This window comes from Petaurus breviceps, unplaced genomic scaffold (assembly GCF_028583685.1).
Source record: "Petaurus breviceps papuanus isolate PSGF00001 unplaced genomic scaffold, PetGlider_PUasm1.0 187, whole genome shotgun sequence".
Lineage (NCBI taxonomy): Eukaryota > Metazoa > Chordata > Mammalia > Diprotodontia > Petauridae > Petaurus > Petaurus breviceps.
This window is the reverse complement of record NW_027185799.1, coordinates 15123746-15146857: the sequence shown is the minus strand read 5'-3', so window position 1 is coordinate 15146857 and position 23112 is coordinate 15123746. Positions and strand designations below refer to the sequence as shown.

Below are 23112 nucleotides of genomic sequence, written 5' to 3'. Positions count from 1 at the left end.
ATCTATCTATCTATCTATCTATCTATCTATCTATCTATCTATCTATCTATCTATCTGTCTGTCTGTCTGTCTACTTATCTACACACGTATATGTGTGTGTGTGCATATGTATATACACACATGCATATATATGCTTTAAACAAAGCATACTGTCTCTTTTTTACAATGATTTTGTTAGTGAGATGGAGAAAGATATCTAAATGTACACATATGTGCATACATGAATATTTACACATAGATATGTATGTATATTTGTACACATATATACACACAGACACATGCATCGTCATCACCATCCTTTGTATTGAAAGATAAAGCCCCTGACAGTGGTAATGTGTGTTTGTTTTTAGAATTTCCATTCACTTCTATAAACTGTCTTTATTAACACTCTCATAAAAAATTATCACAGAAGAGAACAGGAAGATCAACAAAGACTTGCATTTAGTTAAAATTACACAAATTTCACTGATGTAATTTGACCACAATAGGTGAAAAAATTGGTAATTATTTCCTTCAGGAACCCTATACTCTTTTTATAAAGGCTTTCTTTAATCTTTAGCTCAGGTCTACTATAGAAAAGCTATTCCAGGCATCTCAATGTTTGATATCTGGCTTTTGAGTTTGAAAGCTTACATTTACACAATCTCAAACATTGTGAGTCAATACAATCCACTCCCAAGGTAAGTTTATCACTGATAGAAGCGATTTTTTTTTTCCAGAGACATCATTGGTTTCTCTTTTTAATTGACAACAAGGAAAAAGATAAACAAAAGGCCTTTCTCCATCTTACTGACAAATAGTCATTGTAAAAAAGAGACAATCTGCTTTGTTAAAAGAAACATCTGTTTTATGTTTCCTAATATGTTTTCCTTTTATAAAAGGCGACAACCATAATTGTCTATAAATTTACTAACTAAAACAAAGGAGAGCTAAATCTTTTTCTAATTACTGTCTAGCTTTGTTTTTTTCCACTTCAACTGCTTTTCAATTACAATTTATAATTAAATTGTCACACATTCCTAACTCATTACTCACTTTAATGACAGTGAACCAGTTCAAACTAGAGACACTTTCTCAATGTTGCATTTCCTATTAGATATGGGGTTGAAGGTGCTTTGCCATTCCCTAAAAAATGTTTGATGAGACACTTCAACATATATGTTAAGCTCCTACTGTGTGCTTGGGGATACAAAGATGAATTTCCCATTTTTAACAAATGTAGGGAATTTTATAAAAAAGCTAACTTCTAAAACCTAGGAAGACATGGAGTCCTGGAGTTCACCTAATTGAATATATCAAGGGATATCTCTGAACAGAATGCACTTTGTGTGTGCCAATCTAAATCCTTTTTCAAATATCTGATAGGAAATTAAACCTGTTGGTTCTAAGACAAACTTCAGTAATGAAATAAAAACGCTAATTGAGCAGATGTTAAACAAAACATTTTCTGTGCAAACCACATGAAACTGTTCATTACCCAGCAGGGTATTGTTAATACAATTGTCTCTCCAGAAAAGTGGTTTACACAAGCTTTGGTCTAAATTTACTATAAAACTATATTAAAGAATAACCTGTCTGGGCCTCCTTAGGAGGGAAAATGCCATGAAAACCGAATACCTAAGGATACCTGAACCAGTCTAGAGAAACATGACCACAATTTCCAACAACATTTGACCTTTGATTTAAAAAAAAATTAATGAATCATCCCCCTTCTAGGTGAGTCTACAATGACCAGGAAATATCAGAACACAATAATATGAAGAACCGATTGGCAGCTTTGTAGATTTAAAAACAAATGGTTTTGGTTTTTGCATAACTCTGAAAGTTTAAAAAACTGTAGTTAAAATGAAGGTGAAATTCTTAATATTTCATAGGTTTATCCAGATCCAAAAGAATTTTCTGAGTCTGACAACCACTATTTCATCAGATTTATCCTTGAAAAATATATATTCTAGACGTTTAAAGACATGCTTCCATTTTCTTCAGGGTGCCAATCGACTCTATAGCAACCATCGATGATAAGAACACTGACACAGTGACAAGAATTGGTAGGATTTAAATCCAAATCCTGTCTCAGACATTTACTAGCTGTGTGACCCTGAGCGAGGGACTTAACCTCTCTCCGCCTAATTTCCTGCTCTGTAAAACTGAGGTAAAAATAGCATCTACTTTATAGGGCTGTTGTGAAGATCGAATCTGACAGTATGTGTCAAACATTTAGCCAGCCTCAAAGCACTAGTTATTATTGTTTACAGTACTTTACAGTTTACAATCAATAAACAAACAGATTATTGTTTACAGTGCTTTAGAACTAGTTACAAAGATCTTATAAGAGCTCCCCATCTTCCCTCCAGCATATTTCTGTTTCCTTGCATGTACTCTATTCCCATGGGTCTCAATTTCCTCATCTATAAATATGAAAAGGTAGAATGAAATAGCCTCTAAGATATCTTCTGGCTCTAAATCTATAATGATCCAATCTCCCCAGACACCCAGGTGGCACAGAGGATAGAAAGCTGGAGTTGGAGTCAGGAAGGTCAAGTATTGAGGTCAAGTATTGAAGGTCAAGTATTGCCTCAGACTGTACCAGTTGGGAGACCCTGGGCAAGTCACCTAACCTTTCTTTGCCTCAGTTTTCTTGTCTATAAAGGGGAGGTGGGGTAAAAATAGCACCTATTTCCAAAGGTTGTCATAAGGATTACATGAGATTATAAGGATTAAATAAAGCACAGCCTGGCAAATGGTAGCACTATATAAATGTAAGCTATTATTATTAGATAACCTATGTAAAGTGTTTTGCAAACTTTACAATGCTATATAGATGCTAAATATTATTAACCCATGACAAGGCAATTTCTGACATGCCTTCCAGGTCTCAATCCTCAAATTCTCAATCTTACAGACTCGATTATCAAAATACAATGTAATGTGACAGACTGAGGGGTGAGTGCATGGCTGTTAAAAGTCCAGAAAACTGGAACTGTTGCCCAACAGCCTGAAGCAGCTGTGGTTGATCTTCCTTCAGCATTTTCAGTCTCATCTAAAGTTCTCTGGCTGGCCAATTGAAGCACAAATCTCAGAGTAGTACAAGCTCTCAGGAGAATTTGAGTATCTGATTGCTGCTACAGAAGGTCTGACTACACCAAAGGGTGTCCTTTCTGTGATGTGATTTTTTCTAAATTGGGCTAGAAACAGAATGTGATGATAAAAAAAAAAAAAAGAGAGGTCCATAACTAACCACCCAAATTAAACAGAGAAAAAAATTTAGCCACTTTTAATTTTGTCTGAAACACATCATTATCCTCCTCCTGTGACATTTAAGACATAAAAGGTTTTAACAAACCTTTTACCAAAATCAGAGTGTGCCTGCTTCAGTCAGTGGAGGGGCTAAGGATACCTTCAGTTCAGCAACAAGGTTCAAGTTCCCCAGACCTCCTGGCAGAGTGACACATGGTTTTGAGTCGTACATATGTTTTTCTTTCATTTTGGGGAAAACTGAATCTACATGAGGGAAAAGAAGCCTGTGGTGTTGTTAGTGATACATACTTGAGTTCAAGTCTCACATCTTTCATTTACTAGCTGCATGATAACAGGCAAGTAAGTTTCTTCCCCATGGACCCTCGAACTCCTCATTCATGAAAGAGGAATAATAATGCTTGCACTCACAAAGTGACTATGCTGAAAGCATTTTAGTGAAGAATTATGATGCTATAGAAATTTTAGCTTTTATTTATTTATTTTTTAAGCAATCGGGGTTAAGTAACTTGCTCAAGGTTACTTGGCCAGTTATTTCTGGGTGTGGTGCTGAGCACCTGAGCCTGGATTTGATCCAGGTCATCCCAACACTGGAGCTGGTGCTCTTACTCGCTGAGCCACCTGGCCGCCCCTAAGCAATTGGGGTTAAGTAACTTGCTCAAGGTTACACGGCCAGGTGTTTCTGGGTGGGTGCTAAGTGTCTGAGCCCAGGATTCGATCTCCAGGTCTTCTCAACACTGGAGCCCGTGCTCTTACTCGCTGTGCTACCTGGCCGCCCCAATTTTAGCTTTTATTAGTGTGCCCCGTCATGCCCCACACTTTAAAAAAATCCACACTGGAAAAAAAATGAAAATAAAAATCTAGGGATCATGACCTTGGAGGTCATATAGAGTGACTCTATCATTTTACAGACTGGGAAACTGACACCCAGGGAAGTAAAGGGATTTTCCTAAGGTCACACTGTAAGGGATTGGCAGATCCAAGAACAAAAAAAGACTTTGTCTCCAGCTCCAAGGCTCTTTCCCTGGCACCATATTGAAAACTAGTAAGTTAAAAGGATGATTTTCCCACTTTACAAAAGCCCTGACTATGGGATGGTCCTTAATAGTAACAAGAATAAGAGGCAGTATTTATGTAGTACTTTTTTAAAAGTGCTTTAAACTTTTTTAAAGTTTTGCAAAGTGCTTTAAAAATATCATCTCATTTTATCCTCATAAAAATCACATAAGGGAGGTAGTCTCATTATCCTGAATTTATACTTGAGGAAACTGATGCAAATAGAAGTTAAATGACTTGCCCAGAGTCATATACAACTTGTAAGTATATGAGGATGGATTTGATCTCAGGACTTCCCGAGTTCAGGTTTGACACTCTGAACTCTATTGTACCACATAGTGACAGTGATGATGATGATGATGATGATGTGGGGGGGGGGGGCAGCTAACATTTATATAATGCTTACTATGTGCCAGGCACTGTGCTAAGTGCTTTACAATTACTGTCTTATTTGATCATTACAAAAACCTTGGAAGGTAGGTACTATTATTATCACCATTTTATAAATGAGGAAACTGAGTCAAACAGATGTTATATGACTTGCCCAGGGTCACACAGCTAGTAAATGTCTGAGGTCACATTTGAACTCAGCCTTCCTGACTCCAGGCCCAGCACTCTACTGTGCTACCTAGCTACCTCTAGGTAAGCTCATTTGATGTAATTTAAAGGAGATCTGAGATTTACAAAAAGACAAATTTAGATCTGATTTTAGAACATATCTGTAACTACAAACATGTTCTTTCTCTCTTACCTTCTTCCTCTTCCTCAACTCTTTTTTCCCTTCTTCCTCTCCCTAAGGCCTAGTATGACTTTGTTCCACTGGTGACATTTAAGACACAATTTTAGCTCTTATCTGGAGAATTTATTTACTCATTTTTACATGCTTCTGCTGGTGAATGAGCACAGGCCTGGAGGGTGAATACTCACCAGATAAATAAAACATGCATGCACACATACACCTACATGTAAAGGTATGGAACAGAAAACGCCTGGTACCTGTGGAGTGAGTTTCCCAACCCTCTGGGTTATTGGTTCATTCATCACAACTTCCACTTTGCAGGCATCTTTTTCCTTGGGTATGGAAAACTGCAGATCTTCCCTTGACAGAAAAGCAGAGCGGCCCTTTGCCACCTTCACTCCCCGGTTGACACTGATGAAAGATGAGCTGGCGCTTTGCAGGACAAGCAGAAGGCAGAGAAACACCCCACTGGCTCTAAGAAGGTTCATGTTATCAGGGGTCACCAGCTTCCTTCCAGGAAAAAGGCTTGAAGAAAAGAAGGCTTCCCTCTCTCCTTCAGGACCATCAACACATACTCCAGGGGACTAGGCTGGGGGAAGGATCTGGACAACATGCACAGAGATTGCTGCAGGCTCCCCCTTCTTGAAATCTGGAGAATGAGGCCTTTCAAGAAATCCTGGAGCTTTTTTAATAAAACTCGCTGATCAATCCTGACAACGCCAGAAAGATTAATAGGCTTTCTGAGTGCTTTTCTAATCCTGCAAATAGGAGAAGGGTAGGGGGGGAAAGAGGAGAGAGCAAAAAACCCGGCATTGTTACTCAGGAGATCCAAGTGACAAAGGAATCTTTCAAAACTCCTCTCATTTCAGGTAAATTAAAAACAAATAAACTAACCTGACCTCTCAGCACATCTGAAAGATGACGGGGTCAACTCATTATCCTGCTTGTGGGACTCTGGCTTCCTGACTTTCTTAAAAACAATCTCAATAGTGACTGGGTGGTCCCATAGGAGAATTCCTATCTTTGACCTCAAGATAAATGGATATGACTTATTCCCTCTTAATCTGGAGAAAGTTACTGAACTCCCATCTTCTATTTCTTTGTCCTGACCTATGAAGAGAATACTAGCTAATTGTTTTACCAAGGGGACAAGGTTAGCTTGCCTCTGCATATTGCTTGAAAATGACTATCCCTAAAAGGGATCGCTGAAAGGAGGAAGGGAGGTGTAGTAGAATGAGCATTAGACTTGTAATTAGGAGGAACCAGATCAAGAATTCTTAACTTTTTGGGCAGTCTGGTGAAGTCAATGGACTCCCAATAGGAACAATGTGTTTAAACACACAAATACATAGAGATTACCAAGGAAATCAATAATACCAGAAAACAGCTATCAATTTTTTTTAAAGTTCATAGATATCGGTTTTCTTATGAACTTCTTTTGAAGTTTCTTTTGAACCCACTTCTCTTTTGAACTTATCTATTTCTGTCAAGGACATCACTTTTTTTTAATTTTTTTTGAGATACGAAGGTTCACATCTTTGACTCCTCATTCTCCCTATTTCATGCATCCCAATGAGTTACTAGTGTTAATTCTTCCACCAAAACATCTCTCACATTCATCCCCTTCTATCCACTCACTAGGCATTAGCCTAATTCAGGTCTTTTTCATTTCTGAGCTGTACTTTAGCAATAACCTCCTTATTTGGTTTCTGGGTCTCAAGATTCTCCCTACTCCCATCCATTCTCCACCCAGCCAAACTGTGGCAACTTTCTCTGTGGCAACCTTGTTACAGTACTACTCAAACTCTAGTGGGTCCCTATTAACTCTAGATTCAAGTATTGTTTTACCTTTATCTAATCTTTTTAAATGGCTATTTTACCTAAGTTTTATAATATAAATTATTGTTAATACAGTAATATAATAAATATACTGTAATTTCCACAGGATAGGAATTCAGTCTTGAATCTATGAATTTCACTCATAGAGGACACTTCCAGATGAAGACGCTTTATCTACCAATGAAAGTGGGCCACTTTAGAATTTCGGAGACATATATTTCATCTTTCTAACATCCCTGTGATGTAGTCATCACAAGGACTTTTATTTGTATTTTACAGAAAAGCGAACAGGCTCAATGAGATTAATGGGCTTGACCATGGTCACACAGCTTATGATACACGCACAAGCCTACTATACCACAGCTCCGACACTCTCACTTCTCTGATAAATTGTCTCTACTAACGTTGCCATATCAATATACTCTACTAGTGCTCTCCAACTGAAAAACAAAATCAGGACAAAGATAATATAATATACCTACCAGGCTTAAAAATCTGTATAATGGGTACAACTTGAAGCTTTTCTACACAATAAGAGTGACTGAGAGGGAAATGTTATTCGGTGTAGAATGTTTATAAAGATTATTTCCTCAGACAAATTGAAATGTTCCTTTAAGTATGGAAATGGCTTACAAATACTTCTATAAATATGCCTAAAAATGAGTGGACATGTAGACCTGTAGACCATGTATGCTAAAGTATTAATTGTACTTCCCATATTTCATTAACCAAAGTGAGGCCTCTATTTCAAAAAGGATAAAACTTAGAGTCCTATTGCCAGGAGTGGAAACCTTCTTCAACTACTTCTTAGCAGCATGACTTTGGACAAGTCTCTTGACCTCTCTGTCTCAGTTACCCCCATCTGTAAAATGGAGATGATACACTGACTTCTCCTTGCCCAACAGATCTGTTTTAAAGAATAAAATAACATAGAGTTTGAAATTATAAATTCTATATAGATATTTTTAAATAGTACATTTCACATTTATCCGATTGTCTACATATTCCATGACAACCTTTGAAACACCTGAGGTTTAATTTATGGTTTAGACAACCAAAACACTAATGAAATTTTTTGAAAGGGTATATCATTTTATATACAAATATTTTAAATTTGGTGCCTGAGAAGAGGATACAGATCAATATGTCTTTTAGGACATTGGTCTTTAACACAAATCTATAATATTAACACTTAGGAAAATCTACCCCATTGTAACAATTGCTATGTGTGACATTCAAATCAATAAGCCTTTAGTAAATACCTACTATGTATAAGGCACTGTGGTAAGTTCTGGGATACAAACCTAAAGCAAACAATAATCCCTCCCCCCAGGTAGCTTATTTGCATCACTTTACCCCTAAAGGGAGCTGCAGTTTTAAGAATCATCCATTTTTTTTATGGAACCACTAAGTACCATGTTCACATGAATCTACAAATATAATCAACATTGGCTCAGCCTACATATAACCAGCCTAGGTGCCCATGTCTGTGATGAAATGAATTGTCCAAATGCAATTCTGACTCTCAAACTCCATAAAATCTCAGAGCTGGAAGGAACCTGAGGGGTCATCTTAGCCCAACTTATCCCAGAAAAAGAATCTAAGTTCCCTAGAGAGGATTCTTATTCAAGAATGAGGTTTGTATGTGTCTGTGTCTGTGTGTCTTCAGTAGAGTGACCACGTCCACCCCCACCAATATCACATCTATAGCATATGATTTCTCTCTTAAATCTACAACATAGAATATCTCTACTCTGGGCATGAACTAAAATATTTAATCATAAAATATTCGATCATAAATAGACAATAATCTATCAACAGGCAAAGGCTCCCCAGGTATTAAATAAATTTTTGTTGAACTAAAAAGAATAGAATGTAAGATCCCTTAGGACAAATATTATTTTATTTATTGTCAGTGTCCCCAGGGCCTAGATGTTTACTTAATTAAATTGAAAAGTCTAATGACCATGTTAACTATGCATACATATAGACTTTCCACATTCTGTACTTACATGAGGATGGATCATCCACATTTAATAAGTTAATTATCTAACTTCTTTAAGCAGAAATCAAAATATCCAGGTTTTTTTAAATCTCATACCTCTACAAAATATAAGAACCTACATGATAAATTCCTGCTCAAATTAAGCCCTAGTTAAGTTTGCCTCTAACGATTCCATATCCTCTTTTCAGAAAATGGAAGCTATGAGATGTTTTTCTCTTCTAGCTTCAGCAACCAACAAGTTTTTTAAATTAAATGTAATATCTGATTGTAATTATCAGCTTATCTCAAGTACCTGGGGAAACCTTTCTTCTACTTCCTTTGTTTCAATTTCATACCTGATTGTGTGACTTTGTATTTATATATTATATGTAAAAATATAATTTAAAATCAATATTTTTAAAAAATATATATACTACATTAAAAGCTGGTTTTGGTAAGATCTTAGAGTAAATCTCTTTAGAGAAGCCAAATACACTGTTCTAATGTAAGAGACATGTAAGAATTCCTAAAAACACATCCTTACACAAAACTGAGAATAAAATACAACACTGAGCCTGGACTAGAAATACTATGAAACAGTCTACCAGACTCATAAAGGGACCCAGGAGATTATCTATTCTAATCCTTTTGGTCTATGGATGAGGAAACTGAGTCCCAAAGAAATGAAGTGATTTCAATACAGGTATTAAGCAATAAAGCTGGGATTTGTACCAAGGGCAGGAATACTTTTCACTTTACCATATATTCTTTCTTCAGTAAAAGTGAGCCTTGTGGTTATCAAAGTATAAGATGCAGGTAAATACATCTCCCCTGGTGTACCAGCCCACATGATGTGAGGCTGTTGGACACAAATCGAATTTTGAACAGTAGGAAATTATAAATGTACAGAGTGAGTGGATTTGATTTCACCATTCGGGGTGGGGGGGCTTACAAAAGGATTAAGTCTTTACCTCCTATCAGTCTCCCCTAAAGACTACCCTTGGCAGAGATGGATATGTATGTTTTCCTGGAATTGTGTTCCCCTGCCACCCACTCAGCCAACAGCTGAAACAAATTCTCTTTAAAAACCCAGGAATGTCTTGAATTATATGATGGTGTAGAGAAACAAGTGCTTTGATCTGGATTCAAGTTCCTGATCTTGGGTGAATTACTAGCCTCTCCCTCTCTCACCATCACCACCACCACCACCACCCACACACACCCACACCCACACACACACACCCACACACCCACACCCACACACACACACACACACACACACACACACACACACCTTTTAAGAAGAAAAAAAGCCATCACGACTCAGTCTGGGGGTGGGGTTATCTCATTTTCCAAATTTGCATTTCAAGTTTCTAAAAAGGGATTTCAATTTAGTATTTCCTAAAATAAGACCAAAAATAGAATCAATTTACTCAAAGAGTGCATTGTTTCCTGTTAGAGATCTAGAAGGCTAACCAACTCTGTTTCAATCCATATCGTCAATAAAAGGATATCACATGTTTCTTGGCTTTGTTTTATGGGAAAGGATGGCTTTTTCAATATTCATCAAACATTTCATTGTTCTTCAAGTTAGGTATTCAATTTAGCTTATCATTAATCAGTCAAAGGTCCTAGTTTCCTGTTCAACATGATATGGGGGCAAGAGCTGATTTTTCAAATTACATGGCTAAACATGTTCCTTAACTCTAGAGATATGGTCTAAGTTCAAGCAGGTAAGAAACATGTTCTGTGTAAGTACTAACATCCTGATGTATATATAGTCACTTTAAAAGAACAAAAAAGAAAAAGGAGTGAATTGTTTATTCTAGTTCCTCATCTACATTCCATACTGAAGAAAGGCTGGACAAATTTCTCTAAGGCAGAGGCTCTTAACCTCTTTTGTATCATGGATCCCTTTAGTAATCAGGTGAAAACCAATGTTTTGTCTTCTACGTTAATATTTTTAACATCTTCATTTTTATTTTTCAATTTGCTTTTTTTCCATTCATAAAAATCTATTGTCTCTTCCTCTCACCTCTCCCTGGAGCAAAAAAGAAAAACAAAATTCTCATAAAAGAAAATATGCATAGTCAAGCAAAACAAAATCCCCATATTAGCAATATAAAAAAATATGTCTCAATTTTCATCCTGCAGCTATCATCTCTGTGTCAGGAGGCAGGCACCATGTTTCATCATTAATCCCGTGGAATCATGGTTGGTCATTGTGTTGATCAGAGTTCTTAAGTCTTTCAAGTTGTTTGTCTTTACAATGTTGTTACTGTATCAATTGTTCTCCTAGTTCTGATCATTTCACTCTGTATCAGTTCATTCAAATCTTCCTGTATTTCTCTAAGACCATCTCTAGAACAATAATATTCTATCACATTATTATACTTTAACTTGATGGAACCCCCATAATTTCTAGTTCTTTGTCACGCCAAAAAGAACTGTTATAAACATTTTTGTATATATGGGTCCATTTATTCTTTCTTTGATCTCTTTAAGGTACTGGTCCAATAGTGGTATCACAAAGGTATGCACAATTTAGTATCTTTTGAGGTATGGTTCCAAACTGATTTCCAGAACAGCTGACCCAATTCATAGCTCCACCAACAGTGCATCAACATACCTGTTTTTGTGGAACCCATTGAATATTTATTTTATTTATTTTTTGTCAACTTTGCCAATCTGATGAGTATAAAGGAAAAATTCAGAGTTGTTTTAATGTGTATTTCTCGAATTATTAGTTATTTGGAGTGTTTCTCCTTATGGTTATATCTTCTCTACTCACAAAATTTGACCATTTCTCAACTGGGGAGCCTATGTTCATAATTTAAGGGAATGCTACATTCCAATGAGAGGTTAATAAAAATAAAGATGAAATTTTTCTCTCTCAAATAAGTTCCATGGGCCCTATGAGATATATTCATGGCCCAGGTTAAGAACTTTTGCTCTAAAGAAAAATCAAAGGATGTGAGTTCGGCTTTTGTGAAAGAGTCTGTCGCTGTTACTAGTCTTTTACTAGTTACTATTTACAAGTTACTAGTGTTTTATAATTTACACCACCTCTGGGGCCACTTCCCCAACTCCTCCTCACATTGGCAGCCTGGCTAAATTCCCCAGGAGGCAAATTTACTATTCTTGGAATTCTAGGGGTCACTGAGGAGCTGAGTTTCTAGTACTATTGCTCATTGGCCCCTACTGGTGGGTAGAACTCACCACTAACAATTGATCAGCCAGACTTAATTAGCTTTAAGAAAAAAATATCGGGGGCAGCCAGGTAGCACAGCGAGTAAGAGCACCGGCTCCAGTGTCGAGATGACATGTGGATCGAATCAGGGCTCAGACACTTATTACCCACCCAGAAACACCTGGCCGTGTAACCTTGAGCAAGTTACTTAACCCCAATTGCTTAGGGGTGGCCAGGTAGCACAGCGAGTAAGAGCACCGGCTCCAGTGTTGGGATGACCTAGGGATCAAATCTGGGCTCTGATACTTAGCACCACACCCAGAAATAACTGGCCATGTAAACTTGAGCAAGTTACTTAACCCCAATTGCTTTTAAAAAATATATATATATATATTTATTTTATGGTGGCTAAGAATTGGAAATTGAGAGGATGCCCATCAGTTGAGGAATGCTTAAACAAGCTGTGGTAAATGATTGTGAGGATTATTTCAGAAAAATCTGGAAAGACTTACAAAACATGAACTGAGGCAAAGTGAAGTAAGCAGAACCAGGAGAATGTTGTATAATAAACTATTAGCTAGTAATATTGATGCTAATTAATTATTCTCAACAATATAATGATCCAAGACAATCCCAAAGGACTCATGATGTAGCATGCTATCTCCAGAGAAAGAAATAATAATGTCTGAATACAGACTCACATGCTATTTTCACTTTATTTTTCTCTTCCTTCCTTCCTTCCTCTATATTCAAACCTTCTTGTACGAAATTACTAATATAGAAATGCTTTACATGATTGCACATGTATAAACTATGTCATCTTTTTTACCATATCAGGGAAGGAAAAAAGAGAAAGGGAGGAATAGAATTTGGAACTCAAAACTTTTTTGACATTAAAAAATTGTTTTAACATGTAATTGGGGGAAAAATAAAATATTATATATAAAAAGAAAAGATATTTACTGAGAAGGTATAACAAGAATAGTAGTTACAAAAACATTCCTAACAAACCAAAGGTATTCTCTCCCTTGCATATACAAGGTACTCAGGAAAAGCTGCTTCAAATAAAGAAGAGGGTCATCTTTGGTCACACTTTTAGAGAATACATGTGATAAAGGGGTTATGGTTATTGGAAATCCTTTTTTCATATTGGAGTCTTCATGAATTTCCCCTTACATGTAACTCTCCAAGGGCTCAAGGGACTGGTCTCCTTATAGAGTCCATAGCTGACACTTCTCTTCACCTTCAACAGTCATACTTCCTGAAGCTGACTTTACTTGGGGTGTCTAGTGGTCCTTGGTGTGTTATTCAGTTCCCCATGGAGATGTTACCATGAATTACTACTGTGCTGGCTACTGCCACCAGCTGTGGCACACTGGGAAGCTCTCTCCTTCCTCCAAGAGTGATTCCCTTTCAGGAGCCTGGAATTCTCAGCTCCTAGAGTTTTCTGTCATTTGACTGGCTCACTACTCAAATGATTTATTGTTTATATGTAGCCCAAATGGCCTCCCCACACAATCACAAGATGTTTCCCATGTAGTGTGATCTGTCTTTCATCTGATGATGCAAAATCCTATGGTCTTTTCAAATTGGTGGAGTACTTGTCTACATATTGTAATGACATTGTAGGACAATTCCTTAATACTTAGTCTATTTTGTAGATTGGTTGTTTCAATGTGGTGGAGTGTCAAACCATCCCCCTTCACAGACATTACGCCACTAGTAGCTTATAACAAGCTCATGAGGCAATTACTATGGAAATTATTTTTCAATTTGTAAATGGGGAAACTGAGGATCACTGAGGTTAAGTTACTTGTCCCTAGACACGATGCTAGTAAGTATTAGCATTGGGACATGAACCCATGTCTTCATGACTCCAGGTCTAGTACTATTTCTATACTGCCTTTCAAACAAATGCACCAAATTCAAATGTTGTAGAACAAATTAAAAGAACCCCTTATTTACACAATAAGAGTGAGAGATTCTCAGTTCAAAGCCAAACACAATTGAGCATCCATCTTAAAAACAAGATCTTGTATACTCATTGTAGGGTCATCCTTGGGTTCTGTTTTCATTTGGGATGGGAAAGACATTCCAAAGACAGCTGTGTGTGTGTGCGTGTGTGTGCGTGTATGTGCATGTGTGTGTGTGTGTGTGTGTGTGTGTCAAAGGCAGTTTGGTACAGTGGAAAGAGTGCGAGATTTAAATTCAGAAGAGATCTGAGTTTAGATGCTGCTTCTAATACTGTCTTTGTAACTGTAAGTAAATTCTCTGAGTCTCAGCTTTCTTAAATGAGAAGTGGGGGTACTAATACTTGTGGCATGTATCTATAAGACTCATTATGATATTCAAATGAGATATTGTAGGCAAAGTGCTTTGCAGAACCTTAAGTTTTATGTAAAAATGTTTATTATTATTATAGTTATATAATAATAATAATTATTATTATGTCCCTGAGAAGAATGGGATAGGGAAAAAAGGATGGTGAAGAAAGAATGTGACAGCTCAGGCACTCAGGAGACAAATTACTTGAGCTTTTATGGACATGTCAATATCTTGCGTTGTACTCAGAAATAAATTGATCATCAATATAAATTCCACATAATCAGAATTTCTAGAGGGGAAAATGACCTTTAGAATTATCTATAATAATCTAACCTTTTCAGGGATGGCCAGGTAGCACAGCGAGTAAGAGCACAGGCCCCAGAGTCGGGATGACCTGGGATCGGATCCGGGCTCAGATACTTACCACCACACCCAAAAATAACTGGCCATGTAACCTTGAACAAGTTACTTAACCCCAATTGCTTTTTAAAAAAAAAAATGTGTATATATAATCCAACCTTTTCAGAGCACAGATGTTCCAGAACATTCTTCACTTCAGTATATTTATATTCCTAATATTTTTTTTACTCTATTTTACTCCTGTGGAGAGACTCATCATTGTGGATTCCTGTTTTTCTCTTCTGCTATTATTTCCACTATGGAAGTCTTAAATTCTGCCATTCGCCTCTTTTCATTCCTTTTAAAATTCTCATTTCTCCCTTTAATCATTCTGGACCTTCCTGCTACAGTTCCATATTCTCTGGAAAATCCATATGGTTCCATTTCATCAGGTGTTGGTTCAATTTCCTTTTCTTGAAATATCTCTTTTGAGACATTTGTAGTTTTTATATCGTCTTGTTACTCGTCTCCCCTTCTAACTTCAAGGTCTTCTCCTTAGAATTATCTTTTTGTTCTTTAGGCTATTAACTGGATTTTCTTCTTCCTGACATCTTTGGTAATTTTAGTCTTCTTTCCTTATTTTCCTTTGTCACTTACCTTTTGATTGCTCCCCCTTTGATATTATGTTAACACCCAGGACTAGATAGCAAAACTGTCTCAATTTTCTCCCATGATGGAAAACTGACTTTTCATCAGCTTAAGGCCTTGCCCCAAGTAGTTTATAGGTGAACAAGCCTGGTACTAGGTATAGTCCTGTTTCCTTACATAGTTTGCAGCTCTGCAGACTGTATCCCTTCCTAGTTCCCTCTGTTCTTTAACCTTCTAGCTGAACTGAGTTCATGTCTGCCTCTTTTTTTTTTTTCAAGCTTAGGGAAAGGTACAGTGAATGTTCCAGGCATCTGTCTGATCCACTGCTTATTTCAACAGATGCTGGGATAAGGGCAGAGGTGGGGAGCACCAGAAGAGAGCGCAGCTGCAGGAGGGCCATTCTTGAGGAGGTCCCAAAGCCCAAACCCATGGATCAGTTTGTGTACCCACTGGATTATGGAGGTTGGTGGGTGAAGGGTGCTGAGTGGGTAATGCCATAGATTAGCATTCCCTACTGTTAATTCACATGGCTGTTACCTTGGTAGACTTCTTACTCTCTTGTCTTACAGGAACAGCAGTAATTGTGCTACCTTGACCTCTTTAGGGGCTTTTTTTGAGAGTTGGAGAGACTGAAGGAAAATGTCTAGTCTTCCATCTTGTTGGTCACATAACCCAGAAGTTTGTAATTTATGCACTATATTTGCCATACATTTTCTAAAGGTCACTGGGCTCAGGGGAGGCTAGGTGGTGCAGTGAGTAGAGTGCCTGCTCGGAGTCAGAAGGACCTGAGTTCGGATCCCGCCTCAGACACTTTAACACACACACACACACACACACACATACACACAAACTAGCTGTGTGACCTTGGGCAAGTTACTTAACCCCAATTGCCCTCCAAAAAGCAAAAAAAAAAAAATAAGGTCACTGGGCTGGGTGTAGAAAAGTTTGTTAGTTTGAAGACTCATGTACACCTTTAGAACTTGGACTTCTGGGCCCAAAGCCAAGTGCCAAGCCAGACCATCAGTCACATTATCCCTCTATACTTTGCTTGGACTGCTGATACAACCTCTTACAAGGTCAGAAAAAAGTTAGGGAAGGTGATATAGGAGGAACTAGAAATAAAAACAGGACAAGTGCCTACCAAATAACCCCAAGTGAGCTGATAAACCACTTCTTAACCATTTCCATCTTAAGTTGATTTCACAACAGAAGCATTTTTTTTTGCATGGTTTGTGAGGTTCAGCTGTTTCCCAGAACGACACAGTCTTCATGCCCTGCCATAAACAGGCTCCAGCCCAACTGGCCCTTTGCCCACCACCACTGCATTTTTTCTTCATGAGGAAATTATATATATACATATACTAAATACATCTGTATAAACCAATAAGAACAAGATGAGAGGAAAACTGTTATGAAAAGTGAAAAAAAAAACCCTTTCTCTGAATTGTTCCTCACAAATTCAAACAAAGCCTCTTTAATCTAGCCCCTTTTTCTTGAGAAATTTCCTAAATTGAATAAAACAACTTAGGAATGTTCCATTTTTCTTGAAAAAAAACATTATTAATAGCAATTTTCCCATGATGACATATCCCACCTAGTTGACAGAACATGCGTGCTTTATTTTCTGTATAAACATGATACTTCTGTGACTAATCTGAAATAATCTGTCCATGACATGAAAAAAAAATAGGCACCAGCTGCAGGACAGCCTTGCCATGGGGAAATAGGGCATTGTCACGGAGATGATCACTCAGCTTGTGTTTTATTCAAAGTCTATACAAATCAGAATAATTCTCATTAGATCTTCTTTCATTCATTGTGCTGTACACTTGATGTAAGCACCTCCAGAGGCACTGACCCTTGTTTTCCACAGGTACATGAGTAACCCAAATATTCCAAGAAAGAGAGGCAGACTAACAGAGAGACAGGGACAAAGAAACAAAAAACAGAGCATTGAAAGAAAGCTGATATTTCAGAAAGGACTTGAAAAACCAATTAGATCCTTGGCCAGAAATGTGATGAAGGTCAATGGGAATCTCCTGACTTCTGCTCCATAATTAAATCTTCCAAATCCAAGTCAGTGTAACTGTGATGGCTAATGTGAAGGAAGAAAAGAAGGAGACACACATTTATGAATTTACTATGTGCCAGACCCTGGACTGTTGGTTCCCTTGGTCAAGAATTAACTAGTAACCTTGGGCAAATAATTTATCCTCTGCCTCGGTTTCCCCAACTGAAAATTAGAGATGACAATGCTAACCTTAGCACAGGACAGAAAACCAAATGAGAGACGATAGGTGAAATACTGCTCCTCTTTCTTCAATGGATTTGTGACCCCTTTGTTTCATATAATCCCTTCATAGCAACCTCATCTACACCCTCTCATACTATATGATTCTTACCCATGTTCCCCTGTATCCCATATATATGTGTGTGTGTGTGTTTGTGTGTGTATACACACAATAGACAAATACATAAATATAAGCATACATATATATACATATACCATATACATACATGCACACACATATACCATATACATACATACACACACACACATATGGTCCATGGATACCAAGGAGTCTGTGGATGAATTTCAGGAGGGATGGGGGAATCTGTGAACTGGGTGGGATGGGAGAAAAATACATCTTTATTTTTCTATTATTTCTTTTACAATCCCATATGTTTTATTTTAGGCTTTCAAAACTTTATTCTCAGGGCAGCTAGATGGTGCAGTGAATAGAGCACCAGTCCTAGAGTAAAGAGGACCTGAGTTCAAATCTAGTCTCAGATTTTTAACACTTACTAGCTGTGTGACCTTGGGCAAGTCACTTAACCCCAATTACCCTGCCTTCCCCCCTAAAAGAAACTTTATTCTGAGGAGTCCATAGATTTCACTGCACTGCCAAAGAGGTCCATCACACGCACACACACACAAAGTTAAAGGACCCATTCTTTTGCATATTATTAGTATAGTCCCAGGGGCTACAGTAGTATGAGGTCTACTGACTTTCAAAAAAATATTCATTTATAGGAATAAGGTATCTGAGTAGTCTATGGGCCTTTGACTTTATATCTTAAATCTTAGCCTTATTTTTCAACATACTGACTTATCAAGCCCCAACATTTTTATGTGGGATCTCTCTCCATTTTCATCTCTGTTTCTCTATGTGTGTGTATACACATATATAGACATACCACATATATACACACATACATATACACATAAATAATTTTACATGGTAAGTATATATAATATTATATGTAACATATATTATATGTATATGTGTATATACACAGAGAGGGAGAAAGAGAAAAAGAAAGAGAGAGGGAGAGAGAGAGATAGAGAGAGAGGAGAGACAGAGAAACAGAGACAGACAGAGAGACAGAGACAGAGACAGAGACAGAGAGAGAGAGAGAGACAGAGAGAGATCCATTTGCAAAAACCATTCCATTTGGAATCTGGATGTAAGTAAGATCTGATCAAAGGCAGAGAAAATGTTGACATTTTCATTTTAATATTAAGTTTTAAAATAATTTTCATTAACAGTCCTTTCAAAAAAAAGCTTAATAAAAGTTTCATCATGTCCACACAAGCTGTTGTTTGTTGTTGCCAGCTGAGGTTTACCGTGGTTGGACCTACTTGAAAAAACTATAGCTGACAGGATTCTCTCCACAATTCCATAGGACCCATAGCCATTCACTTAAATTCCCGTTTCTTGTATACTTTTTGCTAGGCTAAGAAAATGTAATGTTCACATTTATGTGGCACTTTGTGAAGCCCTTGGCTAACAACTTTGTGAAGTATGTTAGATGGATGCTATATCATTAGACAGGAAAAAGCTATGATTCAGAGATCTTAACTGCTTTGTCCATCAAATCCACGAGACGTTCCACTTCCAGCCTCCATGTTTTCCCCTCCATGTTCCTCCATCCCTGGAATATCCCCTTTCTTCCCATCAGTCTCTTAACAGCCCTTGCTTCCTTCCAAACACAGCTCAGAGGACACCTCCTAGAAAGGAACTCTCCTGATCTCATCACCCAACTCCCTCTTGACTCTACTTTGTATTTATAACTTTGTATTATCAGTTGTGTGCACGTCATCTCTCCAAGAAGACCAAGTTCCTAGAGAGTGAATACTCTTTCATCTTTGTCTTCATATCTAGAGTACCCTTGAGGATAGTCAGTGCTTTAATAAAATGTTTGCAGCTCCTCCCACCCCTCCCCCAGTCTAATGTAAGCTCCTAGAGAGCAAAGACTATTTTGCTTTATTTAATTTTGTTTTTCTCCTAGCCCTTAGCACAGCACTTTGGGTACTAAGTACTTAATAAAGATTTGCTGAATCAAATTCATTTGAATACAGGTAGCATCAGTGGGCTAGAACACAGATTTCCAAATGCTAAATCTTTCTTCATTACAATACACTAGCTCAGATCTAATCTCTGGTTTTTCCTTTCTTGGGACTTTTCAACTGAGATAGGGTGACTAGGCGGCACACTAGATAAAGTGCTGGGCCTGAAGTCAGGAAGATATGAATTCAAATCTGGCCTCAGACACTTAGTAGCTATGTGACCCTGAGCAAGTCACTTAACCCTGTTTGCCTCAGTTTTCCTCATTTATAAAACGAGTTGGAGAAAGAATTGGCAAATCACTCCAGTATCTCTGTCAGGAAAACCCCAAATGGGGTCATGAAGAGTGGACATGGCTGCAAAGGACAGAATAACAAAAATGTATATAAAGGATTTTACATACTCTAAAATGCTATACAAAAGTCATGATTTGTCCAGGATTCTAACTCAGGTCTCTCTCAAGCCCAATCTAGTACTCTACTCATTGCACCATGACACTACTTCCTCGGATGTGGGGAGAACGTTCTTCCATACTTTTCACTAAAGTTTCCTTTTTCTTTCTCCCTATTATAGACATTTCCTCAGCAAAACTTGGGACTCTCCATCCAGATCATTAACAAAGTCAGGTAGTGACATATATTTTTAGGTTAATGAAAGTTTTTTAAATTACTTTTAATTCCTTTGTTAACAACAAAAGTTATTTAAACTCCACTGGTATTAAGATCCTTGTTCTTTGAATTCTAGCAAGTTAATTTTAAAACTGATTTCATTATTCCCCCTAAGTCTGAGTTGAGCTTTTATCCACATTTGGGCATATCTCACCTGTAAATTTGCAAATGACTTAGGCCATTTACAAAGTTGTTATTTCTGGATCTTGGCATATACATTGCTGATAAATAATTACTTACATACACACACACAACACATCCTGATGATAAAACCGGTGAGATGTGTGTGTATACACACACACACACACACACATACATACATATATATAATCAGGATCAATTAAATTTTAAATACGAAAACATACCTTAAAGGGAATAGTCATGTTGCATCATATACGTGGTTCATTCTCTCTCTAATTCACTGTAACAACCATTACTGAATCTCTATTAATATTGAAAATCTGAAAAATATCTGGTCCATCTCTGTCTATTAGTCGAGCAAAATATTTCTAATTCCATTTCATAAATGAGGTAACTAAGAGACACAAAAGTTCAGTGAAATGCTCAAGGTCACACAGGCAGTAAGTTATTTCTTGAAATCTCAGAGTTGGAAGCAGCTCCAGAGATTATTGAGTCTTCACCATTCCTGAACAAGAATCTTCTCCAGAAGAGGTTTACCAGTCTCTATCTAAAGACTGTCAATATTAAACTTTTGGCTGCCATGTCACATTGCAAAATCATATCAAGCTTGTGGTCCACCAAAACCTCCAGATCTTTTTTTTTACATATTAAACTACTGTAATAAAAGCTATAATAAGAGAACTGAGTATAATATTCCAAATATAGTAGAATAAAAAGGGCAGAATATAGTGAAACCATTATTTTCTTCATTCTAGATACTAAGCTACCTAAAATCATGTTAGTTATTTTTTTAGCTGTCATAGCACATTATTGACTCACATTAAGCTTGTGGTCCACCAAAACCTTCATATCTTTTTTCCTATAAACTACTGTCTAGGCACTCTTCCTCCATTCTGTTTTTATATAATGGATTTTTAAAAATTTAGTATAGGATTTGTCCCTATCATTTTTTTTCTTATTAGATTTGACCCATCTTTTTAGCCTGTTGAGATCTTTTTGGATCCTATCACCTGGCATTAGCTATATTTACCAGATGGCTTTATGCCATCAGCAGATTTTATAAGCTTACCTTCTATGCCTTTATCCAAATCAAGGATGAGGGATAAAAGGGGAGTTAAATGTCAAATTTCCCAGATGCTAATGTAGTTCTTTCTCCACCCCATCCTATGACTACTGACTTAATAAGTTTTAATCACAGAATGACCTTAAAACCTTTAGCAACATTGTCAGTGTGAACAGTCTCCATGGGCTGCTTCAGGTTGAGATCAGTGAGCTCTAGGGAAAGGGGATGATGGATCAGGAGGTAGAAAATCAAGAAGAATTTTCAGGAAATCAGCTGTATATTCTATGACAGTGGACAATCATTTTCCTAAAACATGAAAACTGAAAGCAAAACATAAGCAAATTTCTTCTGATTTTCCAATACCAATTCATTCTTTCCCCAATTCAGACATCACTGGAGGTAGCAGCTGCTCAAGGACATAGCTGTTACCTTTAAAGCCGGCAATTAACAGCCTTGGCTTTTGACTTCTTAGAGTGTTCTGATGCTTTCTACTCCAAACACTAAGATTAAAAGCCTCAAGCAAACAAGCTACTTCATGAATCTGAAAACACTTCTCCTCCAAGAATGTAATTCACTTCCACTAAATCAATGAAACATGTGCTGGTACTGTTTCTAACATCCCCAACCTGTTTGCAATTTTCCCCATCAGACTGGCAACTGATTTCTGTGACATAAAGAAAATCAAAATCATAGATTTGGGGGGCTTAAAAGGACCTTGGAAGTCTTAAGATTTAGAGGCCTTAGAGATTATTTGATATGAAGAGGAAAGTGACATCCAAATAGGTTAAATGATTTAACTAAGATCACACAGCTAGTTAGAGCCAAAGCTGGGACTAGGGAAATGCTTCCTGACTCCCAAGCTGGTATGCTTCCTACCAAATTCTGCTACATTCTCTGATCCGATGAATCCAACCCAAATAAAACAGAACCTTGCTCAGTTCTCTCCTTCCAATTTTGCAGGATACATTAACATACTCCCCACTCCCACCCCCAGGAACATGGGATAAAATCCTGCTTCTGATTTGGTCCCTGAGAGGGGGTCAGAGCAGACAGATTCATTCATCCATAAATAAACTCAAAGAGGTCTTCTCTCCATAGATTTTTGACAACCTAGTTTCCATGTTGCTGTTAAGAGGATTGAGTTAATTGTGAGATTTTCTTTTCCTCCAGCTTACTGCTTTCCAAAAGCTTTGCAAATTCCACAGGGAATCTGCTTTGTACCTTCATTCTGAAAGTCTGCTTTTAATGATTGTTGTGCTCTCCAAGATTAAGGAAATTGATATGATTCTAAATGATTTCTTGTAGCCACAGGGCTATACACCTTTTGACTATTATTTTCTATCATTTAAAAAAAACTTGTTTAGGTTGGAAAACATTATGTTTTTCTGTAATTGGCAACCTTCCATTAAAGTCTTCCTGCAAAGCCTCCAAAATACAGAACCTCAGGGTCGGAAGGAAGCTTAGAGGTAATCTAACCCAACCATGCCCTGAACAATAATCGCTTCTTCAACATCCC

At 37.3% G+C, this 23112-nt stretch overlaps 1 protein-coding gene and 1 long non-coding RNA gene across 10 annotated transcripts in view; one reads left to right on the top strand and one right to left on the bottom strand.

The window, feature by feature from the left end:
* The window catches only part of FREM1 (FRAS1 related extracellular matrix 1), a 271046-nt gene that overhangs the window by 132657 nt on the left and 115277 nt on the right, over positions 1–23112 (bottom strand). For 8 of the 9 annotated variants that reach the window (XM_069090684.1, XM_069090690.1, XM_069090689.1 and 5 more), the window contains exon 2: positions 5308–5808. In XM_069090684.1, the coding sequence (XP_068946785.1) occupies positions 5308–5538 (231 nt within the window). In that variant the 5' untranslated portion in view covers positions 5539–5808. Of the gene's footprint in view, positions 1–5307; positions 5809–10167; positions 10275–23112 lie in introns of all 9 variants that reach the window. The other variant, XM_069090683.1, reaches the window with a different exon arrangement.
* The window catches only part of LOC138163202 (uncharacterized), a 75442-nt gene continuing 66560 nt past the window's right edge, over positions 14231–23112 (top strand). The window contains exon 1 of the long non-coding RNA XR_011168840.1: positions 14231–14321. This is a non-coding gene — a long non-coding RNA (uncharacterized lncRNA). The remainder of the gene's footprint in view (positions 14322–23112) is intronic.